The sequence below is a fragment of the Capra hircus genome, chromosome 1 (assembly GCF_001704415.2).
Source record: "Capra hircus breed San Clemente chromosome 1, ASM170441v1, whole genome shotgun sequence".
Classification (NCBI taxonomy): Eukaryota; Metazoa; Chordata; class Mammalia; order Artiodactyla; family Bovidae; genus Capra; species Capra hircus.
Window position 1 is genome coordinate 120511036 of NC_030808.1, and position 18645 is coordinate 120529680.

Sequence of the window (18645 nt, forward strand, 5' to 3'; positions counted from 1 at the left end):
GCAGCCCCAGCGAAACCCTGAGGCAGAATCCAACACTCAGGTGTAGAAAACTGCCACGGCCGCTGCGACCCTCCCCCAGGATGGTAGTTGAGAGCAATCGGCCTTTGCAGGGCTGCAGGGCACAGATACCTCCTCCCCTTTCCACCCCTAAGAATGGCTGGCAACTCGTGCAGGAGCGAATTTCTCCCCCCTCTCCAATTCAGAGCATTTCGCGGGCTCTGCTTTTGGGAGAAGGAGGAGAAAAACATTTTCTAGAGGTGCTTATTTTATTTTATTTTTTTTTAAGTTGGAGCTCTATTGTCAACTTAAATAAAATCACACCTTTCCAAAGTCAGTAAATACTGCGGGAGCCGCTGCGGCCTCCAACTGGCTTCCTATTCCACTGTCACAGCCAAGTCCCCAACTTCAGTCTCATCCGTGAGGCTGGCGAGCTGCAAGTTCCGCCCCCGCGCGCCAGGCCGGGATCCCCGTGGCCAGCCTGCCTTCCCTTGATGGGCTCCGAAGTCTGGACACGAGTCGAACCAAATTAAATCGAGACGCGTCAACTTTGAAACGGTTTTAAAATCTGTGACTTTCCCCTCCATATGTGCCCCCACTGCCTGGCAGAAATGAACTGTCACATTCTAACATCTCCAGCGATTAATGAGAAAAAAATTATATAATTGTGTATTACATATATATAATATATGTGTATATATTTTCATGCACACACATATATATCCATAACTGTGACACTGTCTTCACAGCTTTGCCTCGTGTTAGGAATTAATACAACCGAATTCACTAGAACGAGATGATTAGCCTTATTTATAAGCATCACTTAAAAGGAGCGACTTGGGAGGATTTCGGAAATTTTTCAAAGATGATTTGGGGGGTTGATTTTGTTTGTTTTTTAAGGAGCAGTGAATGTGCCTTTTACACAGTGTCTTTCCCTGCCCTTTTCAGGCAGCAATCGGCCCTCCTGACACTTGGTTAAGCCTCAGGACTTAAAAAGATCATTTCCTCGTACACTAATTTGAGCGAAATCTGGATTCAGAGTGTGGGTTTACACGCCCAGCTCGAATGTCTAATGTATCAAATCCTCGTTAACGAACGGCCCGCTCCGTGGCCGTGTCAGCCAAAGGTCAGCCCCGTGCAACAGGGCAGCGCGGTTCAAAAGCACTCTTCCAGCGCTCTGCCTCCCCCTCCCCCCCAAAAATCCATCTTTCACATTTCAATAACAGAGCACGCAGAGTCCCAACGAGAAATGCCAAGGTTGTTTTTCTTTCTTCCCTTCTTCCCTCACATTAGGGACTTGTAAACGACGTGTCCTAAGGCAACTACTGAAAAATTAAGTTTATTTTTTTTCCAGTGGGAAGGGAGAGGAGTTAGTGGACAAGGTAATTGTCGAAATGCCCTCCAGAGGCACGTATATCTGAGAAGCTGCGACTCTCAGAAATCTTCACTTGAAATAGTAATGATAATAACTTCACAGCATTCGAATGGAAATCATGAGTAAACTTTGTTGGGGACCTCAGGAATTAGAAACTGCTTAGGGGAAGGGGCAATTCCCCTCCCCCTGCTTCCCTCACCCAAAACACACACACACTCACGAGACCAGCAGAAAGCTTATTCTTAAAAGATAGCTTTGGTGGGTGTCCACAGGGACAGAGGATCCAGAGGAGCGAGGCTGGACCACCCCGCTCCGCTCCCTCCTCACAGGGGAGCCCCACGACACCTCTGACTACTTCGGGTACTCTGTGTTCACACACACCAGCCGCAGGGGCCCAAGTTCTCGGCGCGCGCCTCCGGCGGCTCGCGCGCACACGCAGCCGCCCGCGGAGTCCGCTAGAAAGGTGGCGGGGCGGGGTGAGGGGAGAACGCGACTTACCGGATCTGGGGTCTAGGTTTCGGGCAAGGTTGGCAGCAGAGTAAGGCCGGGCAGACGGTCAGTCCTACCGGAGGCAGGCAACTTGGGCAGGCGCTGGGAGTGGGGCGGAGGGAGGGGGAGGGGAATAAAGCGCCCGTCCGGTTTGGGGTCCCCGGTTCCTTGGCCCTGACCCGCGTCCCCTGCCGTCGCTTCCTCAGACTAAACTCGTCCTGGCTCGGGGAGGCCCCAGAGCCCGCCTCGCCGCCTCAAGTCAGAGCCTCCGGGCCGCCAGGTCTCTGGCGCCGACCCCGGGGGCGCTGGGGGCGCCGGGGGCGGGGAAGGGGCGTCCCCAACTCTCTGGCCCGGAGAGGGCAACCGCGTCGCCCGCACGGACACTGGCGGCCAAGCGGGGAAGCCGGGCCTGTCCGCCACGCAGGGCCGCCGGCTCGCGGACCCCGGCCCGCTCCCGTTCCCGCCCCTCCCTCCCCTCGAGCCCCAAGCCAAATGAAAAGGGTTCTTTGGGCCTTGGCCTTTGGGGCAAGAACGCAGGAACCCACGCTGAGTTAGAGCTTTCTGCTTAAAATGAGCCGACTCAGGTCTTCATAATTAGCGTGGAGTTAAGAATTAAAATTGCACCCCACCCCCCCCTCGCTTCCCAACATACTAAAATACAAAGGGACCCAAATCGGAGCGAGTTTCCTGTGGGGTGGCCCTTGTAACGGAGGTTCGGTGGATCTAGGGCCTCGTCTCCCCTAATTAGACGCGGGGTGCACTGTCCTCCCGGGACCTCGAACAAGAGAACTCTGATGCGCCAACCCCTTTCCACCGAGTCCTTGGGACCGATCCCAGGTTGGTTGACTTCTGCCAAGCCTCCCCAGGCCCAGGTCCCCGGCAGCTCTAATCCAGCCATCCCTGTTATTTAGCTCTGAGCCTCCGGGTAGGCCTTTTCCTAGCAGGAACGTTTCCAAAACGCCTCTGCTGCACCTCCGTTTCAAAGCTGAAGACTTGGCTAGTGATGGCTGCCAGGTGAAATGATGCTATGGCGCCGGGATCTCAGAACTGGCAGGAGTGAAGCTGGCTCTTGGTTAGCTGCACTGAGAACCGGGCAGTGACAAAAGGCCTCTCCTGTTGGCAGTGAGGGGAGCAACAGGGGTGGGCCCCATGGAATGGGTCTGCCTCTACTTGAAAGTAAAATTCAGAGGAGGATTGGGACCTGTCTGGGAGCCATTTTCTGATGTTATGGAACCTAGGATTTTTGACCGAAACACTCAAAAGCCTAACTCCATGGACACTGGTGTGAGGATGAAGTAACCCAGGGGCGCTCCACGACCCCTCCCCTTTGCTTGCAAGTGTTAGTCACTCCACTAGACAATTTATGCACTCGCTCTGAAATGTCAGCACATTGGCCACAAAATATCATGCAAAGTGCAGAACCCAAAGAACGTCACCAGGAAGGCAAAGCAATAGCCCAGCACCTGAACTCTGGGCTTTTCTCCCCAAACCCTACACTTTCCAGGTCTCCTGGACAGAGTAGTTCCTCCCCCAGTGGCTACTTTTGAGTTTATATAGAACTACATCAGCTCTTACACGTGCGTGAGCGGACGTTTATAAAACGTTTGGGATGGGTCGAGTTAAAACCTTAGAGCAGTCGTTCAAACAAGGGGCTGACAGTCCACCAGATAAGTAGGTAGGGACTGGGGGACACAGTCAGAAACAGGACTGGGAACCCGGAGAGAAAAAGGAAAAGGAGGAGAAAGACAAAGACAGGCCTGTATCAGAGCAAAGAAAGAGGGTGGATGATAGGAAAACCCTTAGTACCCTGCCCACCATCTCAGGCGTGGGGTCTGTGACTGGAGAGGGGCCAGGTGACTAGAACAGCCATGATGCCAGCTCCCTGGAAGGGGACAGGAGGAGGACCGCTTCTAAGCGGCATAGTTTGTGGTCCACCGGGGCGGTCTTTAAGGAAGGGGAAATTGCAGGGCCCACCAGATTGCTGGAGCCTATGCTGTCTGCCTGGCTTGCTGATCTCACTTAAACCCACGAGGTTTCAAAACAAACACGTGCAGCTTCCTCGCCGCACTATTTTGGCAGCCAGGCCACAGGCTTTCGCAGGCCGAAGCCTCAGAGCTGTTTCCTCCGCGGCCCGCGTGGGCGGGGGACGCCTCATGCATATTCATCAGCACGTGGAGTCGCGGGCCTAGGGCCACGCATGCGTACTACTCTCCCAGCCACAGACCCAGCCCGCGGCAGTGACTTGGAAAGCACCTCGCTGGGGTGCAGGGTGGCATAGGGGGCCCATCAAACCCTGACTGCCAGACCTTTGATGAAGGTGCTGTGGGGACGCCTTGGTGTTCCATCCCACCACCACAAACTCACCTCCAAAGCCTTTGTCTATATGTTTTCAAGAAATTCTCCAGGACAAAAATCTTCTTGACTCACAGACTCACCCACCCCGATCCTTTTCCGTGGTTTTACCTTCCTCCACAACTTTCAGTTTTCTTTGCCAGAGGCTAGGATTTTCCCGGATAGACAGAAAAAAAAATTTAAAGGGGTTAGGATGTGAGCTTCTCTCAGCTTCTTTCCTCCTTGTTTTCTGTAGCTTAATGGGGATTTTTACACAAAAGTAGATGCAAAATAATCATACTTTTTTAAAGTTTGCTAAAGTCGCTGGCCTTTGAACGTCTTATTTTTTTTTAAAGATAGCATTCCCATCTGTTTATATCCACGCTTAATAATTGATTCTTGTGTATGCTGTAGGTAAAAATATCACTGTGTAAGTCTCACGACCCACGAATTCTTACTCATAGACTTACAAAGTACACCCGCTATGTCAGGGACAGCCAAAATTTTGTGGACAACTGACAGACAATGGTAAGTCTCTAGTAGTATTGCCCAGCAATGTTTCTTTCCATACTAAATAGCTAAAGTCAGTTTCTTATTCTTGAAAAACCCACCTCCGGTATAGCATCAATTGGAAACTTCATACTGTTTTAGGTCCTTGCTCTAAAGTGGAAATAAATGTTAAGAACTAATGCCAGAATTCAGTTTGCATGGTAAAAATAGCCCCTGGTTTGTTTGGCCTGATCATGTTTCCTCTTGCTTGGTGAGACATTCTGGAGTGAACTAGCCTTGCATAGATAAATAGAGAACACTTCCCTTATTTTTGAATATTATGCCATTATAGTTGCAAAAAATTTTTGAGGGAAAGGCTCAGATGTGACATGCTATAGGAAGTTGTCAACATTTTTTTATTTCTAACCCCAAACTAGTGATTACTATTTGAAAAAAGAGATTGCTCTATAGTTACCCCCATAAAATCTTACATTGTTTATATAACCAGTTTAAATGGATACATATTACTGATGTGAATGGGTTGGTAAAAAGTTGAAAAAAAACCTGAGTAATATGAACCTTTAGTGGTTTGCCTGGCATAGATGACATAAATCTTTCCATTGCCACTCTATTTTCAAGAATTCTAAAACCAGATAGTGATATCAACTGTGGCAAATTTTATGAAAACAACAAAGACTTTGTTTTCCTTATATGAACACATAGTTCTAAGAACTACATTTGATGCTAGGAACAAGAACTCTATACCTAGACAGGAGAAGATAAATTTGTAATTAGTATTTTGAGTTGGAAAAAAGAAAGAAAGGTGAGTTGGTAATCTGCTGACATCATACCTAGCTCACAATTAATCAAAGGCACAAGCTCAGTGCCTTCATTTTGATTTTGCCAAACCACATATAGTGAGTTCCTCCCCAACCCATCATAAGTTGATGCTCTTTAAGGACCATGGCCTTCCCCAAGCTGCTTCCTGAAAAGCAGTATGCTCAGGTACCAACTCCACCAGCACTGGTTCAACAAGGGTTCCAGGACACTGATCACAATTTGACCTCAAAAAGGGAACATCGGGAAGGTTTCTAGGCTGGGTAAGGTATTTAGGGAATTTAGTTCTGTTGCCAGCCTTTAAAAGTTCTGAGAAAACTTCCCCATCAACAAATAAAAACATCTAAATGCCAGGCCCATCAGCAAAGAAGGTTAGTGTTATTTTCATTGTCAGCTAAAGCAAAAAAAAAAGGGAAAAAGAAAAAAAAAATGATAAGCATATGGGGCAATTGAAAGGTTACATCTTTCTTTTGGAGGTGGTTTGCTTCTTAAAGGTTAACTTGAATGCTTGACTTTAAAAAATCAAAATCATCAGCTGCAAATGCTTAAAGCAGTTGGGGGTAGCTTTTGAAAAAGAAAACAAAGGACCTGAAATGTTTGAAAATTACTTAGCCCCCACATAAATGGTGCTTGTATATTTACATGCTTACTCTATAAATGTACACACACACATACCACAACTCATTTCTCATTTCTCAAATATGATTGCTTGTACTCAGGCATTTTTTGTTGACACAATATAACTTTTTAATAACTTGTTAGCTGTTCTTATCATTTGATAGTAACAGAATACAATGCAGTCAAAATATGAACCAGGACAACTTTCTGCCTAAATCAATATCCACAACTACACACAGAAACCAGCCGTTTGCAGCATCTTCAGCTCCTGCTAAATAGGGTCTAACAATATATTTCGATGTTCACATTCATGTATTTCAAAACCTAATAGCCCATGAAGAAAAGTATGAAGAATACATCTCAACAAGCAGACATTAAAGGTACCAGCAAAATAATAGACTACATTTAAGTATGAAGCATTATTTTAGGCAACCTACATCATTAATGACTTTTTCTTTGTTGTGTTAGAAAAGAGAATGCATAAGAGGAATTGACATAAATATTGGCTGCTACTAGAAAAATTCCTTTCTGGTGAGTGTGATTATTCACACACAGTACTCCTCAAATGGTTTTGTGGGTTTTTTAAAAAAATTATTTGACCTTCAATGTCTAAAAATTTTTTTTACACTATGAAGTAGTTGTGAAGTAAATATTTATCCCTAAAATTTATCTTTAAAATATCCTATGTAACTCTTATATCACAGTATGATATTTCATTATTACACTATGTTATTAAAGTTTAAAAGTATCAGGTATATAACAAATCATGAGACATTTATATTTCAAAATTTGAGGTAAACTGCTTTCAAGAATAGTCAAAGAAAAAATGCACTCATTGAGTATCTTCCTAAATGTTAACATCCTAACAAAGTTACAAAGCTACTGTTATTATGAATATTATATCAGGCTCCCAGAAATTCTGATTTCTAAAGGAAAGGATTATTTTTTGAGGTGCTTACTTTTCCTTCCTAGAAAGTTGAGCTATTTTTATTCCTTTCTAGGTTTATTAATTATTGGGCCTAATGTCTGGAGTCACCTCAAACACTATGCTGTTAGTTTTAAACCTCCAAAGCCATTGGGAGGCAGCTTCTACTCTCACAAAATTTCAGAACCAGCAGCAATTCCTGCTTAGGTGTTCCAACTTCCTTAAATCTCACCAAACCTTGCAAGGTGGCGCTCTTTTCATGAAAGGTTGGTATCTAATCTTATAGATCACAATAACACTTTTTTTAAGTTAAACACCACCAGCTCTAGGTTTCTGATGTGCGGCAGAAAGTGTAGCAAATCCCCTCCTTACCCAATAAAATTTTGTTAACTAAAAGTGACAAATACAAAGAGCAAGCAACAAAAGGACAAGCCCCCCCAAATTTAAGAGAATTTAACATTTTGACTTTGTAAAGGGTTGAAGGTATACTTTGGAACAGATGTATTTTAAGGGGTTCTTGTTTTCCTCTCTTGCTTTCATTCTCAGAATCAGTATGGCCTGTGACTTCCTGAATACACACAGTATATTAAACAACCAAGTCTGGGTTCCTCCTGGCCTTCAGTGAGGTCAGTTTCTGCTTCCAGCTCTGACCCATCCAGCTACACCCTTGCAGCTACAGCCAAGACCCTGATTTGTGATCTCCGGCTACGCTGTCTGCTTAATGGGGCGATCATGCAAGCTACAACCAGAGACAAAGAAGCTTGCGTTCCTACCAGTGCAGCTAACTTCTAGGGAGCAGCATAGCTTGCAAATCTATCAAACTAAACTGCAAGAAAGACAATCTGATTTAGAGAAAAGGCGTTCTGCTACAGTCATTAAGCACAAGTAATTTAGATTTTTTATACTGTCTCATTTACAAATTTACTGTATCAACGCCAGCCAATGGAACGAATTTCTTAAGTAAATGAGAAATAAATAAAAGAGAGAGATAATCAAATTACATAAAATAATTCTCTTCCCTAGATGTATTTTTGAGAGAACTAATAACAGTGGCAAAATTATAGGAATAATAACATATCATAGGAGGTAATTAATTTAAATTAGCATCACGTTTGAAGAAATATAAGTAAAACGCTTTATGGACATTTACTTTTGTACAAAGAAGGCAGGCCTGGAAAAACATGCATCGACATCCTGAAAATTAGTTATGGCCATAAATGGTTTAATTGAAGATGGCAATTTAAAATATGATATTGTAAATCTGCAACTTGGTTTCAGCTGGGGGAATTTAATTTGGGGGACAGCAGAACCCTAGGCTGCAAGTTCATTTGCAAAGCTGCAGATCCAGCCCCTGAGCTTCTGACAGTTCACCTACATTAATATTGATGTCGCCTGTGCAATCTATTTCTGTTATTTTTATGGTTGTTATTCTACGTCTGCAAAGGTCATTTAAATTATACTGTGGCCGAAAATTTGTTTCATAAATTTTGATATAAATACTAATTACACCCTCTCGGAGAGCCAGCAGGGTAGCTTTCATTTATCATGTTTATAGGACCTGCGATGACAGAAAGGGAAGACTGGTGAGCTTTTCCCGAGACCCACTAAGGCTGGTAGAAGAGGCAGCAGGTTGCTGGGAGTGAAGAAGAAATTCCTACCACAATCACTGAGATTTCAGAATCTTTAATAAGGTACGAAAGGTTACCAAACAGTCTGGAAACTAAAGTGTACATACGAGTTCTTCTAGCCATAAATATTGAATAGCTGTAACATGAATAAACCGGCCCTTTACATGCGGATAAATATGGAAACTAGGAATTATATACATTATGTGGTTGTATCTTTTGCCAAAAGCAACTGGACAGTTATAGTTTATATCTTTTTTTAATATCACTTTACATAAACAAATGGAACAGTTTGACACGCAAATCCAGGCTCGTACTATACGAATTCTTGACAGGACGTGAAACAACATTTTACTGCACTAAGGTACTTAGACTTTGGGACGAAATGTTTGCACTTTATACAAAAAAAGCACATTAATACCAATAATATTCTGTTAGGTCGACGTGGAGACTGTAATCGTACAAAGTAATTCACATTTTGGTACACATTTACTAGAACATTCTTGCCATTCAGTACAAACAGTTGGCTTTCGGCCTCCCAACCCCCCTTCCCCTCCCCCTCCCGCTCCCGCCCGGCCCCTCCCCCCTCCCCCAATGCAAAGACCACAACGCCACGATCCCACCCGCCCGTTCCAACCGAGATATAACTATATACAGAATCCAACAGTACAGTTTTAAGCTAATAATTCTGTATTTACAAGAATGCAAAGCAAAAAAAAAAAAAAAAAAAAGGCCGAATCCCAGAGAGCCTGTTCCGATTCCCAGGAGAAACCGGCCTTCGGGGTTGGCGGCATTTGGTCAGGCGGCCGCCTTCTCCATGCCCACCCTCCCACCCGTTGGCTACCAAGCCTTTGCCAAAAAAGAAAAGAAAAAAAAGTAAAGGTTTGGTGCTTTCTCTCGGTCCTGGTTCTATCGGCAGGGTTAGAAAAAAACAGAATTGGGGGGTGGGTGGGGATGCTGTTTTGATGCTCAGGGTTCTTTCAGTTATGTGTTGTATACGCGTGTGTGCTCAGTCTCTTAAATAGGGTTTTGTTCGGTGTTTTGTTTCTGATTTTAAACGTACCATTCGTTAAAATTGGAAGAGAGCGCGCTGTGGCCGGCTGTGTGGTGGACCGCGGAGGATGAGGGCGACAGGGAGCTGGTGGTCGGGTTGTCTGTGGAGGGAGACACGATGGTGGGCGGCGTGGAGGACTCGTAGCCCGAGCTGGCGGCAGGCGAAGGTTGCGACCCCTGCGAGGAGGATTCATGGACCTGCGGGAATAAAGTCGCGTTTTTACGGAGATAAAGAGCCGCCACGGCGGCCGTTTAGGGAGCATGAAGGCTGAGCGCTGCCTGCCGTCCCCCAACCCCCTACTCCGGAGCCCTGGATCCCCTTGAACTCCAGGGAGGCCCGACCCGTGGGACTTGGGCTTGGTTGCCCCGCCTCGGCGCTGCAGAGACCCAGCTCTGGAAAAGGGCAGTGCCCCTCACACCCCCGACTCACAAAAGAATAGAGATCTGGGAAGCAGGAGGCTGGATGTGAGGCCAGAGCCCGAGATGGTGTCCACCCCACACACACACACAAGCTCCCCAGCAGCCGCTGAAATTTGCTGGCTCAGGGTTAGGTGAGCCAGCGCTCAGGCTCGCGTGCAAGACCCCAACTCCGTGCAGGCGCTGCCAGCCAAGCCGCCGAGGCCGCAGCTTCGGCAGCATCATCCCGCCGGGACTGTCCTGGCTCCCCCTCAGTTGCAGCCGCTGCTCGCTTCTTTTGACTTTCATTATTAAACAGTAAATTTAGAAGGGCTTTGGGTACCCACATCCCCTTTTCCAGCCCCCGCGCTTTCTGCGAAGTCTGCAGAAAGGAATCGTGGCCTTTCCGCCTCTGCCGGCTCCTGCCACCGCCCAGCTGCCACTCGCCGCCCGACCCCGGCCGAAGAGCTGCGAGGGCTCCTGGCTCCAAGGCCGGTGGCGAGAGCGCGGCGATTACCTTCATGTGTTTGCGCAGCGAGCTGGGGTGCGTGTAGGACTTGTCGCACATCTTGCAAAGATAGGGCTTGTCGCTCGTATGCACGTGCATGTGCTTCTTGCGATCGCTGCTGTTGGCAAAGCGTCGGTCGCAGCCCTCGAACTCGCACTTGAAGGGCTTCTCCCCTGGTGCAAAAGGCGAGAAACAGACAGGTCTGATTAGAACAAACCCCGCGGCTCTTAAAAAAAAAAAAAAAAGTAAAAGTAAAGACAAAAATGAAAAAAAGCAGCAGCTCAGGGTTAGCACTTTTCAAGCTCAAAACCCGGGTCGTTTATGAAATCATATATCTGCGTTGGAATTATAAACATCTGAAATATTTTAACTCAATCCAATTATATCCAGATTTTACTATTTTATTATTATTATTGGTGGTGGTGGTGGTAGTTTTTTAGATCCCAGAGTAGCAGCAGGTCTGGCTGCAGGTTTTTAGGCCCGGGGCTATACAGACGACTCCGGAAAGCTTCTACCTAGGTCTCGGTTTCTAATTTTCACATTCCGGGCTGATTCTCCTACGGTTTGGCTCTTCTCTCCTCCCCTTACCCCCTCCTCAACGCTCCGCACCCTCCTCGTCGCCGTCGCCGCCCCCACCCGACCCCACCTCCTATACACACATTTTATAGGATAATCTGGGCCGAGAGTTCAGCACTGCAAGTTCCTCTCTGACTCAGGCGTTAAACGCCAAGTTCCAAACGCGATTCTCAGAAATCACCCAGGCCCAGCAGAACCATGAAGCAGCATTCCCGGCTTTGTTGGCCCAAGAAGCCCAGAACGGCCTGCCCGACCCAGATTGCAGCCCTAAGCTCGCTGCGAACTTTTCTTTTAACTGCTCCCGACTGGTCTCTTTATTTTTAAAGACCATCTCAAGGTATTCGGTGTTTTGAAAACGTCCTCACAGAATCTAATTGACAAAAAGGAATTCTCCGCCTTCTGCCGATTCTCCCGACTCCTCGAATCTACTTACAAACAAGTCATTATTAAATTCGGGGCTCTTTAAATATGCATAAACCTCCAAAAGCTTCCACAGGCCCGACTGACTTGCTTTCACCAACGCCACCCCCTCTATTCTATCTGTTTTTGTTTCTATGCCCTTTCATCCGATCTCCTCCAGTTTCCTCAATTCCTCCCTTTGGCAAAGTCCTCACGAAGGTGCGTAGAGAGGGGATGTTGGCTGGAAGCAAACGTTTAGATTTGCCTGCAGCTGAAGCGGTTGGCGCCTCCGCCTCCACCGCCGCCGGGAGCCAGCCACCTCTCCCGTCTTCTCGCGCACCAAGGACTCCCCAAAGCCGGTTTGTCTCTTAGCTCTCCCGGCCTTTTTTAGTTCTTATTTAAAAATCTATATGCCCAGATCCTTCTCCTCCAACCTTCTCTATACTTTATTAGACTTTCAAGCCTCAAACTAAAACCCAGAGCACACTTTCGCTGTCTGCTGAAATCTGACTTCCAGACCCAACCGAGGCCGGGTTTGTGCGCCCCCGCCGCTGACTTGTGAATTGCGGGTCTCAGGGCCGGGATAGGGAACCGAGGGCTGTCTGGGACAGCCGTTTCCGTACCTGTGTGCGTCCTTTTGTGGATCTTTAAGTTCTCAGAACGGGCGAAGACCTTGCCGCAGCCAGGGAAGGGGCAGGGGAAGGGCTTCTCTCCCGTGTGCACGCGGATGTGGTTGACCAGTTTGTATTTGGCTTTGAAGGGCTTGCCCTCGCGCGGACACTCCTCCCAGAAGCAGATGTGGTTACTCTGCTCCGGTCCGCCGACGTGCTCCACAGTGACGTGCGTGACCAGCTCGTGCATGGTGCTGAAAGTTTTGTTGCACGACTTTTTGGGGTTGGCCAGCTGCTCAGGCTCGATCCACTTGCAGATGAGCTCCTGTTTGATGGGCTGGCGCATGTAGCGGAAGAAGGCGCCAGCGCCGTGATGAGCGGCCATGTTCACGTTCATAGGCCCGTAGCCGTGCAGCTGTGGCGCGGCATAGTGCTCTGAACGCGGACTGGTCACCTGGCCGTACTGCTCGGGCCGCGGGTACATGTCCCCCGAGAAGCCAAGCCTCATCTGCCCGTTGACCACATTGGGCGATGCATGGCCCGCCGCCTGCTCGTGAAGGCCGGGGAAGAGGAGGTGGCCCGCGGCGTCCGTGTGGCCGTGTGGGCCCCCGAAGCTCCCGGCCGAAGCCGCGAACAGACTGTGTTGCGCGCTGGCTGCAGCCGCCGCGTCGCCAAAGCCCCGGTTGCGGAACAGAAAGTCCCGCGTGGAGTTGAAGGCTGCGCTCGAATAGGAGCCGACGTGGCCCGGGTGGTGGTGATGTCCCAGGGCCGCCGCAGCCGCGTAGCCGGGAGCCTGGGATGTGAAGGCTGTCTGGCCCGCGGAGGCCAGCTCGTGCGAGCTGGGGTTGAGCTTGAAGGCACCCATGCCGTCGGCGAACGGGTTGATGCCCAGGCCCACGTCTCTCTCGGCCACGTCGCCCGCCGAGTGGTGGCGGGACGCGCCAAAAGTGGTCACGCCGATCGCGGGGTACTGGGGGCCGGCGTCCAGGAGCATCGTGGCTGCTCGGGGCGAGCCCCGGCCTCCCCCGCCCCCCCCACCCTCGCCCGCCGAGGAGGGAAAATTAGGAGGAGGAGGAGGTGGTGGTGGTGGAGGAGGAGGAGGAACCGGAGGCGGAGGAAGAGGAGGAAGAAGAAGAGGAGGGAGGAGGAGTCGACCCACCTCGCGAAGTCCTAGCCCGCAGGCAGCGGCGCGGCGCGCCGGGGCGCCCGCCTGGCCAAGCGCAGGGAAGCCGGACGGCTGCGGGCCGCGAGCAAAGCGGGCTCCGGCGCCCGCCGAGCGGACCCCGCCGGCCCGGCTCTCACTTTCTCGTCGCTCAGTTTCTGCCGAGAGGACCCCGCGTCAAGGCTGCCCGGGGAAAGGCATGGAGCATCTCAGCCCCCCAAAAAAACTTCCTCCCGGATTTGTAGCATAGAGGAATGTGAGCGCCGGAGCCGCGACTGCTCGCTCTCTCTCCGCCTCGCTCCGTACGCCCCTCCTCACTTCTCCACTAGCCCCTCGCCCTTTCTTTTCTCTCTCTCTCCTTTCTCTCAGGCTCGCCTCCTCGCTCCTTCACTCTCCTTTTTCCCCCTCTGCTTTTTGCAAAAAAAAAGGGGGGGAGGGGGAGAAAAAAAGAAAGAAAGAAAAAGCCAAAGAAAAGGCGCAAATCATGCACAATATTGTCTTTTGCGGTTTATCTTCCTGGGGAGAAACTTTCACCTCCTCAGCCGGGCGGTGAGCGCGAGACTGATAGCAGCAATCATTCCTGCAGATAAATGAATTGAAAGGACGACACCGTCCCCCCCTTGATGAATGGGAGCAGGGGGAGGCGTCACGTGCTGCTGACGCGGGCGCCCATTGGTGTGCCGGCACTCCCCCCGCCCGCAGCCGCCGCGCCAACGGAGGGCGCGCCGAGGCGCCGCGCGCCGTTCATTGGCCCGCCCGCCTCATCAATCCCAGGTATTGTAAAGCGCTTGACATCCCCTTTTGACAAACAGGGCTGCCAGGAGTAGCAACTTTTTTTTTTTTTAGCCAAATTTTTCCCTCTTCTCATGCAAAAAAATTTTTGCCACTATTTCTTTTCCTTTTCGCGGTCATATTCATTCTCTCTGTTTTTATTCGTACCCCTCTCGCTCTCCACCTCTCTCTTTCTCTATCTTGTCCTTCTGCAAACCTGCTCTTAGCTGAGCGATTAGCGACTTCGGGCGTCTCCGAGAACAAGAGGCGGGGATGGGGCTGGTAAACACAGCTAAGGCACTTCCAGAATGTCCCGATTCAGCAACTTTCTTTTCTTTCTTTTCCCCTGTCCCCGCCTTGAAGAGAAGCAAAGGAGGCTTTTGTTATTTGGTCCTTTTGAAGTTTGCTTCCCTCTTGCTTCGTCCCCCTCCTGCTTATAATTTAAGATCGCGGGAGCACACAGACACTCCACTCTCTCTTCACAAGAAATGTTATTTCTCAGGATGAGCGGTTGCCTCGATTTTTCTCACTGTTATTAAATCAATCGGGCTTTTTGTGCCCTACCCACCACCGCCCCCCCCCCCAGAAAAATAAAAACCTCAGGTGGATCAGAGCTCTAACTTTCCTGGTTGATGTTTGATTTGTTTTTGTTTTAAGCAAATTAAAAACATTATTGTCGATTTTCCTTTCCTGTGTTCTTTTCTTTTCTCCCTTTCCCCTAGTCTCCCTTGTCTGCCCCTCCCGCTAACCCCTCCCTCTGCACTCGTGTTCCCAACCCGGGCCCCTTTCATTCAGGTAAAACTGTAAATTTCCCAACGTGCCATTGTTCTTCAGGATTGCCCAGAGCTCCCTAGAAATCCCCGAATACTTTTTTTGGTATTTAAATCTCCGATAGATAGGACCAATGTAAATTTTGTGACATTCAAACCTTTTCTAGTTCACAAATCAGTCACCCTTGTCACAGTTATTGAAATTCCGCAACTCGCCACACCAGGACGGTGGAAAAAGCGGGCGCGGTCTTTGTTGCCGACCAGGCTTTTGATCGCCAGAGAAAATTTACTTACCTTCAGATGAGTGAGCAGAAAAAGAAATAACACTCCCTTTGATTTAGTTAGGAAAATGCAGACATTTGGATTCAGTGCAAACATACAACACTCGCTTGTTTTCGCGATGCGGCCCTCGATTAACCTGTCTTTGCCCAGCGCAAAGTCTATTCAACAACTGTGCGTAGTTGCTTTTTGTCCCGTCCACAAAGAGCCATTGACTATATATTAAAATGATTGTTGAAAGGTAGAGGAGTATGGCACTTAAAAGCAGGGGGAAAAATCCCTGTGACTCAATCAATTAAGGCGAGCAACATTTATGCATTTCAAAAAATGCATGCAGTTACGGGGGGTTGGGGGATGAAGGTTGCATTTCTCCGCAGCTCTGTTTAAAACCCAGCAGCCCGGGCCGAGGGTTTAGCAGAAGCGTCTGCATATTCATTAGGTCTAATTATTTTCTAGTAAGGAAAACACAAAAAGCCAAGAGTCGGAATCCTTCAATTTGCCCTTTGTTTCTAACTTCATTTGGCTTCTTTGCAGCTGAATCAGAGCCCTAAACTCTTTTCTCAGACAAAGAGACCTCAACTCATCCTTTCACAGGCGGCCCGGTTAGGAAACTCACCAGTGCCTGGGCTAGAGGAAAATGAAAATGAATATTTTTGCCCAGCCGCCTGCTCAGGCTGCACTGGCTGCAGGAAGTCAGGGTCAGAGTCGGCCTCTCCTCCTTTCTGGTTTTCTGGTCTTTTCACCAACTAGACTCCTGCTTGGGGTTGGTGAGCCGAGCTGCTCTTTTCCTGGGTTCTCCCTCCTCAAAACTGTACTTCTGTTAGTTAGGATGATTTCCTGGTGTCTGAGGGAACCTGGCTGAGCATTTGAGCTTGTTGTGCTGGGAAACAGAAATTTGAGAAAGAAAGAAAAAAAAAATCAAATATTCAGTCCCCAGCAACAAGTCTGAGTGCAGCAGCCCCCGAATCCCCTGCCAACTTTGAGTAGAACTGGGATGGGGAATGGAGGCAAAGGGATTGAGGGTTTGTTTGTTTTAACTGCCATACACTTTGTTCAAAAAAGATACAGTGGAGCCACTAAGAGTCTTTTCTGTTTCCTGTAAGGGGAATTTGGATCCTGCCTCACGGTAGTCATAAAAATCTTATCTGCAAGGTGAAGTTTTCTCTAGAGGCTGTACTGCTTTCACCAGGGAGAACAAATATTGAACCCATCTCGCTTGCCTTTCAAAAAAAAAAAAAAAGAAAGAAAAGAAAAAACAAGGGAGGGGAACTGAGGAGAGAAGGGTAGCGGTTGGGAGGGGGGAAGAGCGAAAATAATTCTTCAAAAAAGAAAAGTCAGTCCTCTCCTCTCCAGTCCGTGGAATATCCAAGGGGGACGTTGACAAGAGGGTATTTTTAGGAAACGCGTCCAAATATACAGAGTAAGAGTGAATGTGAGAGAGAGAGAAAAAAAAAGTTGTGGGTTGTAGAAGTTATCAAGTGGGATTTGCGGCGCTCTCTGCAGGAAACGCAAGCGGCTCCAGTTCAAAGCCACATGCACCAACGTGACATATAAGCCATTAAAATATCATCCTGACGGCTCATTTCTGCTTCATCATACATTCCCTAACTGCTCCCCGAAAGCTGGAAAAGGAGAAATGAAAGATGACCGCCTCGCTGGAACCACAAAAGAGAGGCTTGGAGGGTTCTGTGGTCCCCCCTCCGCCACCCCAAAGTGATGTGCAGAAATGAGGCGATCCCGGCAACAGGTGGAGCAGGGTAAGTGCGTGAGTCCGGGGGGCAAGCTGACCGGACCTGTACCCCCAGCCGCGGGGTAGAACGCACCCTTATCTCGGCCATTGGCACCCAAACCCCTCTGGGGTAAAAGGCCCAGCTAGACGTTTTTCCCCATCCCCCGCACCTTAGCCCCCCAACTGTGGGTATAGGCCCCACCCCACTGACATTGAGGGGAGGAGGGGGCCCTTCCGCGGAGAGGCTACGCTGGGGATGAGTCCATCCCTTCTTCTCAGAGGGGGGTGGGCAAGGGGGTTGAATGGGGCTCCCACTGGCACTCGAACCAAGATCAGATCGTTGCCTGCCCGCCTTCCCTCCCTTCTTTGTAAATCGCCTGAGTGCCCCACCGTTGGCACCAGAAGGGGAGTCATGGCCCTGAGCTTCCCTCGCCCCCAGGCCGGCGCAGGAAGGGGGACCCTGTAAGCAGCTTCTCCGTCCTGCCCCCTCCACCTCCACCCAGGACGGTGGGGAAGGACTTGGCTTCCCCTCTCCGGGGTCAAAGGAGCCGAGTTAGGCCGGCTGGCTGCAAGATGATGGAGCCTCTCCGACCCAACCTGCCGGGAGATGCCGGCTGGGTCAGCTGCGGGGCCCGCATCCTCGCCCTTGTGCGGTCTGGTCCTGCCTCGGGACGCTGACCGCTGGGATCCACTTTCTGCGCGCGGCCTCCCGTGGAATGGGGACTTGGCTTTCTTTCTCCCGGATGCGAACCAGGACTAGGACTAGCTCCCAAGGGAGAAGGCCGCAGCTATCTGGGGTTCTCGGCACTACCCTAGACATCTAGAGGCCCTAGAAATTAGGGACCAGTGGGGCGGGAACAGAGTCAGACTGTGAAAGAAATCTAGCACCGTTCCAAAGGTTTAATAGGAAAGTTTGGAGCTGATGAATAGTCCGTGGGGACAGCTGGGAGCCAGCGAGGTCTTAGGAATGGAGAAGGGGCGTTGGAGGGGCCGCAACTTGGCCTGCACCGTCTGCAGGAAACTCCCTTTGGACTTTAAGGTCATATTTCTACCCCTTTTCCGACAGCAATGGCCTCAGAGCGACCTGCGAAGATGCACCACGTACCCTTCCACTTTAGCCGCCGGCAGCTTGGAGGCGGGGGGCGATTCAAAGGGAAGGTTCAATGTCCAGGCTGGTCCTTTAAGGGACCCACTAACGCAGATTCTATTCTGGGCACACGGAGGTCGCCCAGGCTTCAGCCCCCAGCTGGAAGAACCCTAGCTTTTCCCTCTAGGGAACAGAAGAATGAGCCAAGGCCGTCGCACAACTCAGCCTCGCAGACCAACTTCCTGGCGCCTGAGGGCCCGACGGAGGGGAGCCCGGGAGGTGCCGGGTGCAGCTGGCGAGCGCAGACCGCGGGCAGAGGCCGGGAGCCGTTTCGCCTTTAGCCGGGACGCTCCTAGGCATCCTGCAGCCAACCCGCGCCCCCCCCGTTCCGCCCCCTGCTCTGCACCTGCCCCGCTGGCTGAGCTGTGGCCGAGAGGCGGGCATCCCTTTGCCGGAGTGCCTGCGGGGTAATCAGAGTGGAGCAGCGGGGAAGGCTCCAAGACTGAGGTCGCTGGCTTGGGAAGCAGGCTGAAGACGACCTCTGACCTTGGGCAGGAAACTCCCTTTGGATTTCACGACCCCACAACGTGCAGCCTTTGTGTTCCCCCGCAAAGAAAA

The 18645-nt window shown here is 49.7% G+C and overlaps 1 protein-coding gene across 1 annotated transcript; it reads right to left on the reverse strand.

The window, feature by feature from the left end:
* Positions 6241-14064, reverse strand: ZIC1 (Zic family member 1). Its single transcript, XM_005675469.3, has 3 exons — positions 12242-14064; positions 10653-10816; positions 6241-9937 (listed from the first exon to the last, which is right to left on the reverse strand). The coding sequence occupies exons 1-3, from the start codon at positions 13221-13223 to the stop codon at positions 9740-9742; spliced, it is 1344 nt and encodes a 447-aa protein (XP_005675526.2). The 5' UTR covers positions 13224-14064; the 3' UTR covers positions 6241-9739.